Genomic DNA, 18,443 nt, shown 5'->3' with positions numbered 1-18,443 from the left:
ATTTGCTAATCTGGAAAATTGCATCCGCTCCCAGCGAAATCGCGGTAAAATTTCAGCCACAACCACGTCTCACGATCGTGAGATAGGTGGTTACAGTCTGTAAAGGAACATTAAAAAAATACATCTTAATAAAATTCAAAGCATTAGAGCTATTAAAAAAAAGGAACAAAAATTTTCTTCAATATCTCCTGAGTTTTTGAATTTTCCAAAAATTATTTTAGGAATTCTGTCAACGCTTAAGACAAACTATTTAAAATAGATGAAATTCTTCAGATAAATCGACGTCAAATTGCTTGCAAGTTAATTTCATAAAACAAAAATTACGATTTTTACAATATTTTGTTGTTTAATTGCGTATTTAATTATTTTGAAAAATTTTACCTTTTAAATTAATTAAAAATTAATTAGTTATACAGTGCTTGTAGTAATTTGTAATTTTGATGAATTTATTTTTAATTATAAGTTAAGATACGTATGCACTATAAGCAAAAATAAAAAATAAATTATTGCAAAATTAACATCAACGCTCTTTAAGTTTGCCCTTTTAAATTATGCGGCAAATCACAGAGCCGCTCATACAAGTAATATTTCCTCTTATAACATGTGATCATTCAGGAACCTTTCATGATTGCAAATAAGAAGGTTTCCGCACGTTGCGCTTTGGAAGTTGCGTAATCGAAACATCGTTCGCTTTTGTATTCGATGAACTATTGCTCACATCTTTGTCACCTTCGGGACTGTACGAGTTCTCGATTAGTTGATTGGAATCGCTTTTAATCTCGTTTCTATTGATTTCGTCCTTTGTGAAACCTTGCCAAATTTTCAATTGGTTCACATGGGCCGTTCGAGAGTATCTTAGTCTTCAACGTTTCACAATATAGGTTGAATCTCAGAGGTATTACTCGGGATTTTTTGGATAACTACGTATGGACCTCGATAACGAAACTGTTATTCGATTTCAATTTTGATTCTTTTGGAATCAAACCGTAGAGCCTATGACAAAGTCACAGAATGCGTCAGCGGTTTGCATATTTATGCAAACTTGCTTGTTCGAAGTGTTGAGTCTGTGTGGAGAGAGATGTACGAACAACGCGGATTGAAAAAAGGTGTAGCAGAGTGCCGAACAAACCTGCTAGTTCACAGATGCATCTACAAAAACGCACCAGCCTATCAACGCGTTCTGTCAATGGCCTGGATTGACTACCAGAAAGCTTTTGATTCAACCTCTTATAGACTTATCATCTGTCTGCTGGAAAGCTTGAAGGTTCATTCACACATAGTAAGATGCGTAAGAGCGTCTTTCAGGGCGACACTATGAGTCCTCTGTTTTTTGCATTACACTTCTGCCTCTATCGCTCGCACTACAAAATTATTCTGGGAACCTCTGTGGCGAATATTATTCATCGCGAGCAGAAGCTCACTCATGTATTTTATGTGGATGACTTAAAAATATATGTTCCTGGCAAAAGCAAACTTTAGAGTGCTTTAAATATTGTTTAGCAGTGCACAAGAGAGATTGGTATAGACTTTGGATTTGACAAATGTTTTAATATTCATCTGAAGAAAAGAAAGATTATTGGCATTCCCGAGGACCCTAAGCTTGTAAATATAAGTGTTATTAGACATATTGGCACTGGAGAGACCTATACATACCTGGGCGTGCTATAAAGATTCTTTCTTTTTTAACAGGAGTTTGCATCAAAGTGTGCATCGCAAAAATGAATTTCTGTGTCGAAAAATGACTGATTAATACATTTATTATCAAATTTGTTTAAAATTAAAATAAAATTATCAACTGAAAAAATGTCTGCTGACAAATTTCTAAATTATGTATTTCTTTATTAAATTTCTTTGGAAAATCACATGACTAATCAACAAATTATGAATTTTTCTAAAATTATTATAAAGTTCCTAATTTAAAAAATTGACATGGAAAAAAACGAATTTTCTCTCTCGCAAAATACCTGATTAATGCATTGTGTAACGCGGTAAAATTTTACGCGCCAATTCTCTCTCGACCAGTCACACCAGAATCAGCAACGAAACCTAATCTTTGTCAAACACTGATTCGAATGCTCTGAGCGATGCTGACTGGGTCATACTAATTATTTCAAGAACTTTTATCTGGCACCAGAATTCTATGTTTGTTTATGTAGTAACCTGCCATATAAGATCTATACATTCACCTTGCACGACAACTCACCTCGCTAGGGGTCCTTGACTTATCCCGCTTACGTTCCGAACTTACGTTAGGAGACTGTTTTCGTTTAATTCCGAAAACGGTTATCTATCAGATTCGATCTGGCTTTCAAGCCGATGTCGGAAACAGAAAATTATTTGCCCGATCGAATCTTATGCAGCTCTATCTGGAACTTTGTCAGGAATTACATGAGAAGACTTTTCGTTTAAGTTTAAGAACAGTTTTCTATATGGATCTATCCGGCTTTCAACTGTACTTTGAAAACAGAAAATCAAAATATTCGTCTGAGGATATCCTACCCGGTGATATGCAGAGTATGATTATGAATAGGTTTGCAAATATCCATAAGTATGTTATGCATTAAAACAAATAAGAAATATGTAAGTGAAATTAAACATTTATTTTATTTGTATTATTTCCACGGACGTCGAAAAACAAATTACTTAACATTTAAAGTACTAGTTATAATTATCATGTACCATAGTAAATAATGATAGTAGTATTTTGCTATTGAATTTCAAACCGATTAGGTAGCGTGCAAAGGTAAGTAACATCATCCAGCTGCAAATGTACACGCTTTTCCTTCAAGCCTGTTATTTTTATAATATCTTTATTTCCTCTGTTTCCTATTTTCAATAAATGATTTAGCTCGATATCATCAAACGCAGTACGTTAAGGGCCTTGTTCTGTGCAACTTAAAACTACTTTACTAACATTTAGGAACACGTCTTCTGATAAAGCACTTCCGTCACAGTGAAGTAAATGTAATATTTGAACAAATTTGTTGTTTTTTAGACGAAACACGGTATCATCGGATTTTATTGGCCTATTGTACTGCCCAGAATAGACTACCATGTCAGAAAATATGCATCGGTCAAATTCAAGAACCTGACTTCCGTCAGGCTAAGGAAAGCTCGATTTGAGTGCCCCGCTTCCAATTAAAACAACTTTTTCGCTACGACCGAATTATGCTACCTCAGATTTCCCAAGAATAAGTTAAATGCTTTTCTTAGTTTGAATACAACATTTTAATGAAATTTCTCGACAACTTTTTTATAGTCTACGTTATTGAACGATATATTGTTAAAGGGTTTAAAATTATTTAAAATTTGTAATTAATTAGCATTAATTTCTAATATTATTAGGAAAATTGGTAAACAAAGGGGTAAAAGACCTGCTCAGCTTTATTACTGGTAGAAACGCACTAAGAATTAAAATATAATGCTACCATCATTTTAAATTACCTGCATTTAAACCAGCATTCAACTCGACTCTCTGTCATCAGACTGTTTCTGGATGTAAAACTTCACGGCTATCAGAGAAGTAAGAATAAAGCTGTTTTGGTTGTTGTGGTGAGCTATTATCATCACTTATTTCTAATGGCTTTCTTTCTTCATCTCCAAACACACAAATCATCATATAAAGGGTAAATTATCGAAACATAACCTTAAACTAAAAAATTTTAATTTATACACAAAATTGCAATTTACATACAAAATGGTACTAACCGATCTGCACGGTTAAAATTCGGGAACTGTAAGTCTTTCACTTCTTTTCGCAACTTTTTTAAGTCCTCTTCAATTTATCAAAACACTTAATCTTAATACAATAATATAAACATGTATGTAATCCTCTACTGTTCCTCCTCTTCCACCACCCCCATGGTTGGTGGCGCACGCGCAATGCTCTGAGAAAGATCTTTGCGCTATGTGAGACAGAAATATATATCCACACTGTTATATTTTGCCACGCGCCACACATTGTAGTAAGGTATCCCTGCTTAAAATTGTGGGCAGAAGCGGATAAAAAATGGGTTACATCCGGTTCCGTCCGTATCCTTGTCTGGATTTTGTGTCCGAATTCATTACGCAATTGTACCCGAATTACATTCGGTTCGTATCCGTCCGTTATCCAGTAATTAAAATATAATAAAATATTTAATAAGTCCAGAAGCGGTTTATGTCTGAGTCTATTCGACTCTTATATGTCATTAAAAAAGTGACATAATATTTAAGTTAAAAAGTGGAAGTGGATCCGACCTTATCCGGCTTTTTTCCGCCAATTAGAACCAGAAATAATATTTATTTTCGTTTCTCAAGTCCAAAAGTGGTTCCTGTCTGAGCCTGCCCGGCTCTTACCTGGCATTAAAAAAGATTGAATAAATATTTAAATTGGAAAGTGGAAATTTACCCGACCTTATCCGGTTTCTGTCCGCCAAATGGAACCACAAATTAGTAGAGTTAATGTGTAACATCGGATCGTGTCTGAATTAAGTCGGCACATATCTGTCAATTATAACCTGAAATTTATAATCCGCTTCATAGACGCTACTGTCTAAAATTTGTTCGTCATTGCAATGACTCAATCTATCCGTTTCTATACGAAATTGTATACGGAATTTGTGTCCGGCTTCTATACGAAATCTTACCCGATATTGATGACGCTTTTGATCCGCTATACACTAAGTTCTATCTGAAACTTACTCGGCAATTCCATGCAGTACTGTATGCAAATCTATATAATATTTAATCTTATTTATTCGTTATTTAGTCAACTAAATGCATTTCATTAACGTTAGGAGAATTTATTGAACGCTAAAATGTTACAGAAGGAAATAAATATGATAATTTAAAGTAGTCTTAAATCTCATTTTAATATTCATATTTTTCTCTAACAGAATAATCAATAATCTTAGCATGTTTATCCTTTTCTATCTCTACATCACCATATTCATTAGCCGCCTTTTCATCTTTTTCAATGTTACTATCCTCTTCGCTGTCACTGTTTTCCTTCTCATTATTTTCTCCGCTGTCACTGTCTTTGTTATTTTCTTCCTCGCTGACCAGTTTTTGTTATTTTCTTCTTTGCTTTCACTACAGTTCTTCTTGCTTTCTTCGCTCACACTGTCTTCTTTGACATCTTTTCTGCTCTCTTCTAGATCCTTATCTTCATCTCCATAATTTTCTTCTCCTGAAGAATCATTATCTGAAGACAAAATCCGTTTAGATTTTATTTTAGCCTGAGCTTTGTTTGAAGTAGTCTTTCGAATACGATTGAGATCAGAAATTTGTTTGCTAATCAAGCATCCTATATTTCCCAGGATAGATCGAATTGTTACTTCATCTTTTCCTGTCTGTATCATCCAAAAGTGGGTGATATCTGGAAGCAGAAAATATTTGTGATATCAACAATAAAAATAAATTATATAAATAATATACAGGGTGGCCGTTCTAATGATGCAAGAAAAAAAATCTCAGTCGTATTCCGTTTTTTCCCGGGTTCGGAAAAAAATTTAAAGCAAAACAATTACAATTACAATTACAATTCTTAAATTTCATAATAATTCAATAAATTAGAAGTTACATTCTTTTAACTTTAAGTAGTTTCAAATCAATAATTTTTCAATTGTTATTTATACTTAAAATTTTGTTAAGTTTTGAAATATTTATTTTAAATTATTTTTCAAAATAGAAAATAATTTAAAATGTTCCCAGAGCGATATCAAGAAAATTTGGTATTATCTTAAAACCTTTTAAAATCCTTAAAAAGCTTTATGCTTTTATTTCAAAATGTTAAGAAATCTACATGTTATTTTAAAGGTCTTGAAATCTTTTGAAATATGCAGTTATATTTGAATTTTTTGAAAACTTCTAATATATTTTTAAATCTTAGTATTTTGCCTAAATTTAAACAAAAAATCCTGAAAATTAAAGTGAATTTTATTCTTGCAGTAAAAGAAAATAAATTACTTTTGACACATCGAAGCAGTTGCTCATTTACAGCCGGTTTCAGCTTAGCATCGGGATCTTTGCTTTTCTCCACATTAGAGAGTTGCCCCGTGACGCTCGAATTCTTCAAAACGGAGACAGTGAAAATGAACCTTGGTATGGCTCTAAAACTTTTCTTTGGAGTCATGCTCAATCGATGCCTCTCTCTGTCATGCGAATTTTTGTTAATCCATTATCCACACTCTGCAGGTATCTACAGATATTAATGATTTAAATGTCACTAACATTCATTGAAACTTAAAAAAAGGAATATTTAATATTTATTCTACATACCGTATTAGATACTCGGTCTACGGTACTTATCGGCAAATCTTCACCACTTTCGATCCGCTCACGCAGATTTGCTTCTGCTGTTTCAGTAACGCTGTCGATGGAAGCTGAAAAAAAGTTTTATACAAATTACATTTGAACCTTTACGTGCAAAAATTCCTGATAGTCTTCCGGGTAACTACCTTTTACTCGCTCGAATTTATCGACAACTTTTGTCTGTAATTGCGAATTCATTGCTCTTAAAGTTTTTTACTCTTCCATACAATCTATAAGTTGACGTTTCAATTGAATTATTTCTTCTTGTGCCGCTTGTAACCTTTTAATGAATGCAGGCTGATTTGGTTCCTGTTAACATATTTAATATTACATAATTAATAGATTTATCGTAAATATCTGAACTAGGATAAATAGAGAAACGTAATAAAAAATATTACAAAAAAAGTAAAACGCATTAAAGAAAAAGATAAGAGTAACATTTGATAATTATGAAAAAGCAGTACCCTGTAATTTTCTTCATAATTCGCGCTTGCAAGATGATCTTCTTTTACACCTAATTCTATTTTATTTATAGTCTTCGGGTTTTTCATTGCTGGGCCCCCTTCCAAGAGTTATGAAGATTTTCTCTTTGACGAAAGGTTTGCCATTTCTTTAATACTCTTCGAAATTTTTGGTGCAGGCTTTTCTTCCATTGGTTTAAAATAACTCAAAATCTTATAAAATCCTTAAAAATTTTGTTATGTCCTTCTTGTCTTTTGAAATTATTGAAATCCATAGGAAGCCCTTGACAAAATTTATTTTATTCCGTAAATTTCTTTATAAATCCGTAATACCCCCTTAAAATACCTTGAAGTCTTTGGAAATCATAAGAATCCATACAAAATATGTAGAAAGCATGATAATTGTAGAATTTAAAACCTCTAGACATTGTATGTTATTACATAATAAAAATTATTTAATTGCAAACGCCTATTATTTGAAATAGTTTAAGAACTAAAAACAATAATTACTTATAACTTTTGAAATGTACGAAGTGAACCCTAAGGGATAAAAAATTGTAAAGGTTTTAATTTAAAAATAAACAAATATTTTTTTCGTTCATTTTAGTCTCAAAGAAGAGCTTAGATTTCTTCATTAAAGAAAAAATAAGAGAGAGAGAGATAAAAAAGATGAATTATCAATGGCAAATTGAAGAGTTGAATTATCAACTAAAAGTAAGCAATTTTCAGTCAAAAATGGATTGTTCTCGGACAGTCGTTGCAAAAAGACCGTGATACACGTGCGTATAGGTGCTCGTTGGTAATCGCCCATGTGATATACTTTTTGAACGACTCCTGAGCAGCCGTCGTGTATACAGAATTTTATATATTTTAAACCCTTGTACCTAGAAAATCGAGAGGAATTGAAAATTGTAAATGAACCACTGACCTTATCAATAGAACTTTCCACTTTTTTTGAGTTGCAGAATTTTTTTGGTGAATGGAAAACGAGAGCCACTTTGAAAACATTATTTTGAGTTTCAATGTCCGATTAATTTTAATCAGAGTTCCCATTCAAATTCCAAAGAGAACCCCTTGGAGAAGCAATTTTTTATTTGTGCAGTTCGCGAGAAAGGAGAACCTAAAATGTGCTTCATAGATCAACTTTATAAACCATTATTTTGAGTTTTAATATCCGATTAATTCAATCTTGATTTACCATTACAAATCCTAATAAAACCTCTTAGAACAGCAATTTTAAACTTTTGGCATTCGTAAGAAAGCTGAACCTATTAGATTCCTTTTAGGGCCACTTTCAATGCAGATCTTCGAATTTTTATTTGATGAATAGAATTCTACTTCACCATTAAAAACCTCATAGAGCCACATAGAGGAGCATCTTGTACTTTGTAATATTCCCAGTCAAATTTTAAAAGCACATCAGTGCCTAATAGAGCCTATCAGGAAAATAAATTCAAGTTAATTTTGGTCCCAGTAGCCGTATAATTTCTGAATACAAGCCATTAGAAACCATATTCAAATAAAAAGGCTCTTAAGAACCACGTAAGACCACGTAGAAAGCTATCTGCATCCTATATGGTTTTAAACAGTTTCTATTGATAACCTATTAGGCATTTTTAGTAAGGAGACCTTGACGTAAAAACTTGTTTTTCTGACTCAGGGGGCCTCAAAACGTCGACATTTGATGTAATCCGCGAAATTCATTTTTCGCATAAAACTGACACCTGTTCTTTATGGATGAGAATGTAATTTATTATTTTTTGTTTGAGTAAAATTAGAATTTTCTATTTTTTAAACAAAATTCAAAAAGTTCGTTATTCATGATGTGTCCCCGAAGGATTTACATGACTTCTATTTCTTACAACCGTAGTTGGTGGGGAGGCTTAACCGTGCGAGACATAGGGGTCAAACGGACCTCGGCCTGCATGCGTATGGATATGAATGAAAGGACCCCTATAAACGGGCTCTCCTGGTATGCATGATTGTAATATGATAGAATGGTGAAAGAGCCTAGCTAACACGGGTCTTCTGGATCCCTGAATCGAGGTCTCTCCCGGACCGATCTCCAATTTCTGGAATCGGCACGGGAATGACCTGCGGCCAGCACAGCAAACAAGACACAGCCCTCCGTTGCTATAGTGGCGTGCGAAGGGGTATTCATTGAGTTTATCGCTCAATGTGACCACCCCCCTAAGCCATGGGTGTAGAGTGATCGTGCCTAACAGGTCTAACATAACCCTTTCATCCTAATCTGTCCCTTCGGCAAGCCTTACTCAGGCGGCAGCTGTGCCCCCAGCTCTTCCGAGAGCTGAGGGCGTGATGGTCCCTCTAAGTGAGGCTATGGAAACGGGAGTAGCCAATCAGTCCTACAATAAGAAGAAATGCATCAACGGTTTCCTGAAAAGGAGACTGAGGAGCCAAGCGCAGCGGGCTAGTGGAGAAGCTGCAAAACCTGGCATATCGGCGACCACAACGTCGACAACCTGCACTGAGGCTCAAAAGCGAGGAAGGGGCTCAGAGGGCGCCCCTCTGGGGGGGGGGGCTAAGCCTGTGAACATGCACAAGGCGGTCCAGCAGCCGACGAACAGAGAGTCGTAGGGGGTTGGACCGACGGCCACTTAGAGGACTGACGCACTGACTGTGGCGGTGACGGATACGCGATAACCGGACTCGCTCCTCACTACAGAGCAATTAGAGCTCTTCAGGGAGGCTATCTGGAGGGCGCTCAAAAGAGTGTCCCCAGATCAATAGTCAAAATTCGAAACCCATTTCTGCAGGGGGGGGGGCTTTGTATTTGTGGCAGTTGACCCAGTGGCTAAAGCTTGGCTACACAAGCCTTTGCCCGAGACAAGGCCTTGGGAAGGCGCATCTGTTAAGGTGGGTATAGTTGAGTTGCTCTAAAGGATGGTTAAGACTACGGCGTGGTTTCCAGGTAAACTGATAGACCTGCATGTGGTTCTCCGTCGGCTGTAGAGATTCAACCCGTCACTTAAGACAGCGTCCTGGCGGATCGTCAGGCGCGATAGGCCTCAGGAAGAGGACACAGCTGGAGAATTCAAACATCTCTTAGTTGTGCAAATTCCTGCGTCACAGGGGAGGGCCCTTGCGGCCCTCAACAATAGGCCATTCTACCTGTTTGGACAAGTCAACTTTAAAGTTGCCAGCCAGGGGCAGGAGGAGCGTGTAGGTGGACAGGAAAATCGGAATAAGACCTAAATGACTGCAGAATATGTATATGGAAGGAGGAAACATGGGGTCATGTATGGGATGGATGTGGAAGAAAAATGGAAGATAAGGGAAGCTGGCAAGATAATTTGGTAAAGATTCTAGGGGAGGATGAAATAGGTAGGAAGTGCATGAAGGAGTTGATGAAGGAGTTGGAGTCTATCGCTAAACACGCTATGTAACTATAGTTATAATGCTCATTTGCTATAGTGTTGTTATTACTCATTACTTTTATATCTTCAAACCTAACTACCCAATTAGGCTTTTTATATATATCTTGCAAGATACAGTCGACGCTATTTATCTTGTCGCGGATGGGACCATAGGGGAGTAATTTTCCTGGAAACGATGTTCCCCCACTTTCGAGTCTGATCTTGATGCGTGGTGCTTGATGCGAATTGACAGTAGTTTTATCATTTTCTTTGTTATGCACTCGGAATATTCTATCATCTCAATTTATACTGAACCCTGCATCTACTAGTTTTCACAACGATAATACATTTTCTGAAACATCTTTTGCTGCAATTACATTTGTTAATTATAGAGGATTTTCATTAAAAGTATTATTTTATGCAAAATATTAGCTCTACTATCAATTAAAGTATCAGCAAAATCATTTTTATTTGCAATCTTAATAACCCCTTTTTCAGATATATTAAAATCACTCGGAATAAAACTTTTATTTACTGTGTGTTTTGTTGCTCCTGAATCTCCGATAAACTCGATGTGAACGTATCAATTAATACAATTATATTTGTAACTTACAAGTCAACGTACACTGATGTACACCCCAACTGTGCGCGCCTTAATAAATACGGTCAAATCTTTAACCAATCGGTCCACGTGCACAGATTGAACTCTCCCAACTATGCACATCTTAATAACAAGAATCATATTTTAAACATAAAAGTCACGTGCACAGAAGGTACTCTCCTAACTGCACACGTATCATTACTTATGATATATCCTCTCCTAATTTTTATCTCAATGTGCTAAACTTTCGCAAAAATCTCGTTTATTCAATGTTAATCTGTGAAATGATATTTGATATGTTATTAAAATTTAGGTTCTTTTTTGAATTTGTATATTTGCCGACTAAGCGTGGAGAAACATATAATATTGTGTTCATATTTCTGCTATTTAACCCTGAGTACTTATCTGAAATAAATTTAATTACAAAAAAAGACGGTGCACTGAATATCCGACGTATGGGATAAACAAAAATATAAAAAAGTAATATGCATTATGCAACTTTATTTGGACTAGTAGCGCTCACAAATTCGATCTTGGAAGAAACATTTTATACACTATAATCTTCTTGACGCAATGCTGCTTCTTAAGAATGGCCTCGGTATTTCTTCTTGTATTTTAATCCAGTCACTATAGTAGAACTCTTTGGGAATGCAGTTTTTCCATTGAACATGGTGTCAGTTCCTGAAATTCCATTTGATAATATAACTTTAGTACAATGTATAAGCATTTTTAGGGATAAAAGGATTTTTTGAAAACGAGAAAAAGATTTTATATTAATTTAAAATAATATCATTCATATTCACCAAAATGTTCACACAAATCTAACACCATCTTATGTGATGAATAGCGGACACTCAATACTAGGGCAGTGGTTGGCAAACTACTGCCGCCGTAGTTTAGATATATTTATTCACAAAAAAGTTACAGATTTCGAATTCGACACTTATAAATCGCTAATATGAGAATTTAAAACAAAATTCATTTGTAACTTGTTATTGACATTGAGTATCTCGTCTAACAATGAAGCCCTGCTGAGGAAAACCAACCCATCACAGGAGAAACGTAACGTTGATAAACAAAGCGCGGCAAGCGAAAAAAATTTCTTGGGTCAAACCTGCCCTTCCCTGAAAAGTAAGCAAAAAGTTTGCCGACCACTGTACTAGGGGTTCCGAAAATCGCCTTTCGAGCTACAGGGCAAGTCATCCTCTTTCCAAAGTTTTCATTATCAGAGGAAATAAATCCATAGTTTTTTCTAAATTCAAGTATTAACACGTGTCATTGGTCACTTCAAAAACCCCTTTGATTAACATGGTGAACTTTTGGATTTTTGAAAAATTGAACTCATGCTCCAAGGTTTCATCGAAACTTGCCAAATTTGTTAGGGATTGCAGAGAATTGCCTACGAAATAAAACCGTACTAATAGCTTTTATTTTTAGTCCACCCTTACCCTATCCCCGCAGCACCACAAATATGACTGAAAAATAAAAAAACTACATTCTTACGTATTATTGTTAATTTTTAGTCATTCTTGTCGTCTTTTTCTTTCAAATACTTACTATGGGCAATTTTAATATTCCCAATCACTTTAAAAAAGGCTTTAAGTGTTTAAATAAATGTAACTTATGTAAGAAATTATTTTTTCCCAAAAAATGTAAAAAATAATTCTATTTTCTGATTGACATGTAATAGTTGGTCATTGTTTGGAATTGTCATTTTTCTACAAATATTATCTAATTATTTAGGCAACCAATTACACAGGTCCACAAAAAAATGTCTACATTAGACAAATGACCAGGCTATCCTCATGGATTTTGAGACGCTGAATCCGAATATGGCCTTAGAATTTGTCCTTTAAGTCCCAGTTTTCCCCTAGATGCAAAAAATAAGGAAAAGCGTAGAGATTTTTTAGTTACACAGACCATACAAAAAATTTTGTCAGCACGAGAGACGCAACTAGGTTAACCTTGTGGATTTTGAGCCGTTGAATCTACATATAGCCTCAGAATTTCTCGTACTCTCTCAGTTTACCCCTAGATGCAGAAAATAGGCAAAAATCTAGGGATATTCTGGACGTTATTTTTATAATACTAGTATACGCAAAAATAGACACATGGAAGTTATATGCTCAAGTGACGCGTCTTATAGAGACTTAATTTATACACAGAAATTCTTTAGTGTGCCTTCTGTTTCCCCTAGCTTGGGTAATTCTAGGGAAATTGAAGGTCTTTCTCATATTATATAGATTTGTACGGGGCAAAAATGCCATATCCTTTGCAGATTTGTGTGCTAAATCTAACTTTGAACCCCAAATTTTTCAGACTTATTCCATTTTCTCTTTAGATGCGCAGTGTAGGGAAAAGCCCAGGGAATTTCTGGTCACACAGGCCCACCAAAAAAAGTTGGATATTAGGTGTTTTTTGAAATTTTTTCCCCGTGTAAATCTATATTATCTGAGAAAGACCTTTAATTTCCCTAGAATTACCCAAGCAAGGGGAAGTAGAAGGCACACTAAAGAATTTCTGTGAACAAATTAAGTTTTCTATAAGTCGTTGCACTTAAAACGAAAAGAGAACTTAATTTACCTGAAAATTCAAATCTTTATTCTCTGAGTAAATGCTCTAGCTGAATGTAGGGGGATTACAGTAAGGGCGAGAAGCGTCAATAGACGATTAATTTTTGTTAGTAGAAAAAAAGGATTAACAGTATTAATTTAAAATGAATCTGTTATATCATCAGTAAATGGCACTTTAATGACAGTAGATAACCCTCTAAAACCGTGGAGGCAAAAAATCCGCAATATCAATCAAGTTAAGAATCTTCAATAACAGAAATTCCTTAACGTCTTAATATGAGCATATGAAAAACTCTGTAATGCATACGTGGACTACTGACTAACAAGGAGAAAAAGGCATGATTGTACAGTCGAACGCATAGGAAGAGTAATGAACAATATCGAAATCAATGTTATTACCCTGAGTTTTAAGAAAAATTCATACTTGCTTTAAGAATTGCATAAATTTCAACTCATTTTTGTGATGAGAAAATCGCGAAAATATTTCTTTTGTAGGATACGCTGAATACGCACAAGAAATAAAAGTGGTCAACATAACTTGATGTATACCACTACAAAATGCGATTTGTCATTTCCAAAGTAGTTATTCGTGCTGAATACGAATCAGTTTCCCGTTTCTTTCCTATACATCAGCTTTTTCCTCGGCTTTTTCAGACTGGTCGGAACAACGTTCTTTTAGAAAAATTATAAATCCTGCTCTAAGTGAGTTTATAGATAATTTTTAGTTACAAAAGCGATGAGATGAATTATATGCAATTTTCAAAGCAAAATCCCAAAATATTCTTTACTTTTGCCATGGCTCCAACGGTTTTTGCGAAAATCACAAGAAAAAAACTTCGAAAAAACTAAGGTTTTATAGAAAACTTCATATTTAATCCTTTTATAATTTTCATATTTCAGTGTCCCATTTATTAAAATGTACAAAAAAATTTCAATTCTTTGAAATCTACCAAAATTACGGAAATTTTACACGACACGTGTACACATTTTACACGTGTTGACGGAGTGGTAGTAGCAGGGTTGGGTAGCGACAAAGAAAGGCGAGACAAGTAACAGACAGCGACGGTAGAGGCAGGGAAGCATAGAAGGCGGGAAAATTTGAATTTGATTAATGGCTAGTGGAGCGAGTATCTCATTGGAAGAAACAGAGTTAGAAAAGGAAGTGTTCAGTACGCCGAAAGAGATAAAGGAAAGGAAGGCAAGGGGGAGTATAAAAAAACTATAGAAAAGGAAAGACTAAGAGCAAAAAGCGTAGGGTCAAAAGAAGCATTTATCAAAAGGAAGAGAGGGGAGAGGAAAAGCAGTGAAGAGAAGATCGGCGCGAGCGTAAAATATCAGAACGCGTTTAGATCGCCGCCGGAAAAGCAGAGTTTGGTAGGGAAGAGTGATAATAGTAAGGGGGCTGACGGTAGCGGAGATGAAAGTGAAGTTTCGATGAAAGAGAAAAGACTAAAGGAAATTCGAGAAGTCATGATAGAGGTAATGGGGATTTATGAAGAAAAGCAGGAGAAAAGGGAAGAGAAATTAAAGAAGGAAAATAGGTGCGAAATGGCTGAAGTTAAGAAAGAAATAAAAAATGGAAAGAAATCAGGGAAAAGTTAGAAAAGAGGATGGAGTCATTAGAGCAATAACTAGATAAGCAGGAAGAAGAAAATAATAAAAAGGTAGAGCAGATGCGAGGTAGGATGAAGAAACTTGAAAGCTCGAACGGGGATTCTGGTGGGTGCGAGAGTGAGAATAAGGAAATGGAAAGGATGAGAAAAATAGAACAAAGAATAGAAAGGAAAGAGAGGGGAGAAAGAAAATTAAACATAGTGATAAAGGGTATAAGATTATAGGGGATGGAGCTGAAGGAAGGGGTGGACGATGTACTAAAGAGGATTCATGTTAAGATAGAGATAGAGGAAAAGCGAAATGTAAGAAGGGAAGAGCGAAGAGGGGAGATAATGGTACTGGTGAAACTAAAGAAATGGGAACATAAGAGGGAGGTGATGACAAAGAAGAGGTTATTATATAGTAGTCCAGAGAGAATAGAGGATGATTTGACATGTGTGGAAAGGAAGATGCAGTATAAATTAAGGAAAATAGCGAAAGAGGAAAGAAGAAAGGGGAAGAGAGCATGGGTTAAGTATGGGTGAATACAGATAGATTGTGTATGGTGGGATTGGGATGAAGAAAGGGAACAGATAGTAATAAATGAGGTGCAGGGGAACCAAAAGAGGAAGGAACGGGAGATAGGAAAATAAGAAATAGTAAGATGGAAAAAAAGATGAGATACGAAAGAAGGGAATAATGGACGATTTGTTACTGAAATATAGCAGGATTGGAGAGAAAGGATAGGGAGTTTATGAGAAATCTGACACAATGGGATCTAGTCATAATGATGGAGACGTGGCTAGATGAAAAGGGATGGGAAAGACTAAGGGGAAGTTTACCAAGAGGTTACAAATGGCAAGTGCAAAATGCAAAGAGGAAGAATAAAAAGAACAGAGCAATGGGAGGAATAGTGATGGGAGTAAGGAATGAATGTATAACAGGGAAAGATAACAAAGACAGGAAAGAACAAAAAGAAGGATCAATAGAAGAATAGGCAATCATGGGAGGAGAGAAGTGGAAGGTAGTGGGGGTTTATGTGAACGGTGATATGCTGGAGAAAGCAGAGGAGATTAAAGAAATGATTGAAGAAAATAAAAAAGAAATTAGGCTGATAATAGGTGGAGATTGCAATGCGAGAACTGGAGGCAGATGAAGAAGGGAATGGGGAGAAGAGAAAGGAAGAAAATCCAAAGATAAGGTACTAAATGGGGAGGGAAAAACTTGTTGAAGAGCTTGGAGGAGTTGGGATGGTATATCTTAAACGGAAATATAGAAGGGGATGAAAAAGGAGAATACACACGCTCAGGGAGTGAAAGGGGAACGGTAATTGATTATGTGATAGTGGATGATGAGGTAAGAGAGAAGGTTAAGAAACTAGAGGTAGGTGAATATATGAATATTTTTTGGATTTGCGAGGACGAGTAGAGAGAAACGTTATGAAGGGAGGAAAATATAGTAAAGAAGGAGATGAGGAAGAGGACATTTCAAGGGAGGAAATAGTTAAGGTTTTAGAAATAATGAAGGATGAAAAGGCACCTGGTATAGATGAGATTACAAATGAAGTATGGAAATATGGAGCGGAGGAACTAGAGGGATGGGCATGGACAATGTCTAATAGAGTATGGAGAGGAGAGGGGTTGCCAGAGTTATGGAAAAAAGGAGTAGTTATACCAATAGCAAAGAAAGGCAAGGGAGAGGAGGTTAAAGATTATAGGGGGGTGACGTCGATGTTAACACTGTATAAAGTATATGTAACTATTTTGCCGGAGAGATTGAAGATAGAAGTTGAAGAAAAAAAGATCGAGTCACCGAATCAGACATGGTTTAGAAAAGGAATGAGGGTAATGGACAACATATATGTTCTGAACTATCTAGTAAATAAGAGGATTAAAAGGGAAATAGGAGCAATGATAGCAATGTACGTGGACTTAAAGGCGGCGTTTGACTCATTAGACCGAGGAGAAATAGAAAAAGTTATGATAAAAAAAGGGGATAAGAGAGGGAATAATAAAGAGAGTATCAGAAATTTTTACAGAGACATAAAGCAGGGTAAAGGGAGGAGAGCAAGTAGGAGATAGTTTCTGATTGGTGAGAGATGTGAGACTAGGATGTCCTTTGAGTCCACTTTTATTTAATTTATTAATATCAGACTTGAAAGAAGAAATGAGGAGAAAGGTCGGGGCGGAGTTAGGTTAAGGAAGGAAAAGATATATCAACTGGCATACGCAGACGACAGTGTTGATGGCATATAAGAGACAGGATAAAAAAAGCAGCAGGGGTAAAGAAACAGATATGGGGAATAGGAAAAAGAAGGTTAAGAAAATTGGAGAAGGAGAATGCGGTTATTTGATACGCTGGTATGGCCGGTATTAGGTTATGGAGCAGAGATATGGGGTTAGAAAAAATGAAAACTATTGAGAGTTTACAATAAAGATATATAATTTCAGATGAAGCTGATGGAGGGAAAGAGAGGGGAGTTGGCGAGAAAGTGTTTGATGGAGGTAGAAGAGAGGAGAGGGAGGGCGATTGAATTACCGAGATGGGAAGAAGAAAGGAGGGAGTTCTTTAATGATAGAGAAATAGAAGACGGGACTGGAGTAAACTATGAAGAATTGGAAAAAAGGAAAGGGAAAGACAATTAATAGAAAGATGGGGGCGATTGAGAAATCAAAATACAATAAAGGGTATAAGATGATAAAAAAGGAATGAGTGTCAAAGTATTTAGAAAAGGGTTGGGGAGAGACAAGGTATAAGAAGAATAAAAGAATAAGAGAAGAGTTTAGATTTTAGATTTAGATTGGGAAACGAGGTAAGGGAGGGGATGTACTGGGAAAAAGAAGAGAACAGAAAGTGTAGAATATGTGAATGGGAGCAGGAAACATGGGAGCATGTATGGGAAGGATGTGGGAGAGGAATGGAGGATAAAGCTGGCAAGAAAATGTGGTTAAGATTCTAGGGGAAGATGGATTAGGAGAAGAATGGAGGAAGGAGTTGGAGGGTGCTAGAGGAGCAAATGAGAAAGAATGAAAGAATACACGTGAAAAAAGGTAAATGGAAGTATAAAAAAGTGAAAGAAAAAGGAAACGGAAGACGATTAGATTAGAAGCCTAAAAATTGTAAGTAATGGTAAGGTAAAAGTTAAGTAGGCTAAGATGCGTCTGCGTTCTCATGCTCTCTCTCTCGCTTGCACTCTCGCTTTCGTTCGATCGCTCACTCGTTTGATAATAAGTCCTAACTTGCACTATCGCAGGAAATAGAAATACGAAACTCGATATAAGACTTTATGTAAATAGTTGTAAATAATTATATATATATATATATATATTTAAAAATTTGTCATAAGGACAACCGCAGGATTTCGTCGGGAGCGGGTGCTAATCTGAAAAATTGCACCCGCTTTCAGCGAAATCGCGGTAAAATTTCAGCCATAACCACGCACGTTCGTCCATCCTTGTAGAGCCCCGCATGCAAGGATAAGGCTGCTTACTCTGAGAGGTCGCCCGGTATCCCAGAGTCACCGTTCTAGACACCTCACCCAGGT

At 35.9% G+C, this 18,443-nt stretch overlaps 2 protein-coding genes across 3 annotated transcripts in view; both read right to left on the bottom strand.

Annotated features, from left to right (window-relative positions):
- Positions 1 to 4,916: 4,916 nt before the first annotated feature.
- On the bottom strand, positions 4,917 to 6,376 carry LOC117182163. The gene is made up of 3 exons (XM_033375215.1): positions 6,262 to 6,376; positions 5,950 to 6,181; positions 4,917 to 5,359 (listed from the first exon to the last, which is right to left on the bottom strand). The coding sequence occupies exons 2-3, from the start codon at positions 6,113 to 6,115 to the stop codon at positions 4,917 to 4,919; spliced, it is 609 nt and encodes a 202-aa protein (XP_033231106.1). The 5' UTR covers positions 6,116 to 6,181; positions 6,262 to 6,376.
- Positions 6,377 to 11,214: 4,838 nt separating this feature from the next.
- Positions 11,215 to 18,443, bottom strand: part of LOC117181960 (39S ribosomal protein L50, mitochondrial) — a 64,848-nt gene continuing 57,619 nt past the window's right edge. For both annotated transcript variants that reach the window (XM_033374987.1, XM_033374988.1), the window contains one exon: positions 11,215 to 11,414. In XM_033374987.1, the coding sequence (XP_033230878.1) occupies positions 11,317 to 11,414 (98 nt within the window). In that variant the 3' untranslated portion in view covers positions 11,215 to 11,316. The remainder of the gene's footprint in view (positions 11,415 to 18,443) is intronic.

This window comes from Belonocnema kinseyi, chromosome 10 (genome assembly GCF_010883055.1).
Source record: "Belonocnema kinseyi isolate 2016_QV_RU_SX_M_011 chromosome 10, B_treatae_v1, whole genome shotgun sequence".
NCBI lineage: Eukaryota > Metazoa > Arthropoda > Insecta > Hymenoptera > Cynipidae > Belonocnema > Belonocnema kinseyi.
This window is presented reverse-complemented; position numbering and strand designations above follow the sequence as displayed.

Excerpts from the sequence above, each read along its gene's own strand:
- LOC117182163 (XM_033375215.1), bottom strand. The coding sequence starts at position 6,115 with ATGACTCCAAAGAAAAGTTTTAGAGCCATACCAAGGTTCATTTTCACT. Across the intron at positions 5,360-5,949 it reads ACTGCTTCGATGTGTCAAAA|ATATCACCCACTTTTGGATG; the intron begins GTAATTTATTTT and ends TTCTGCTTCCAG.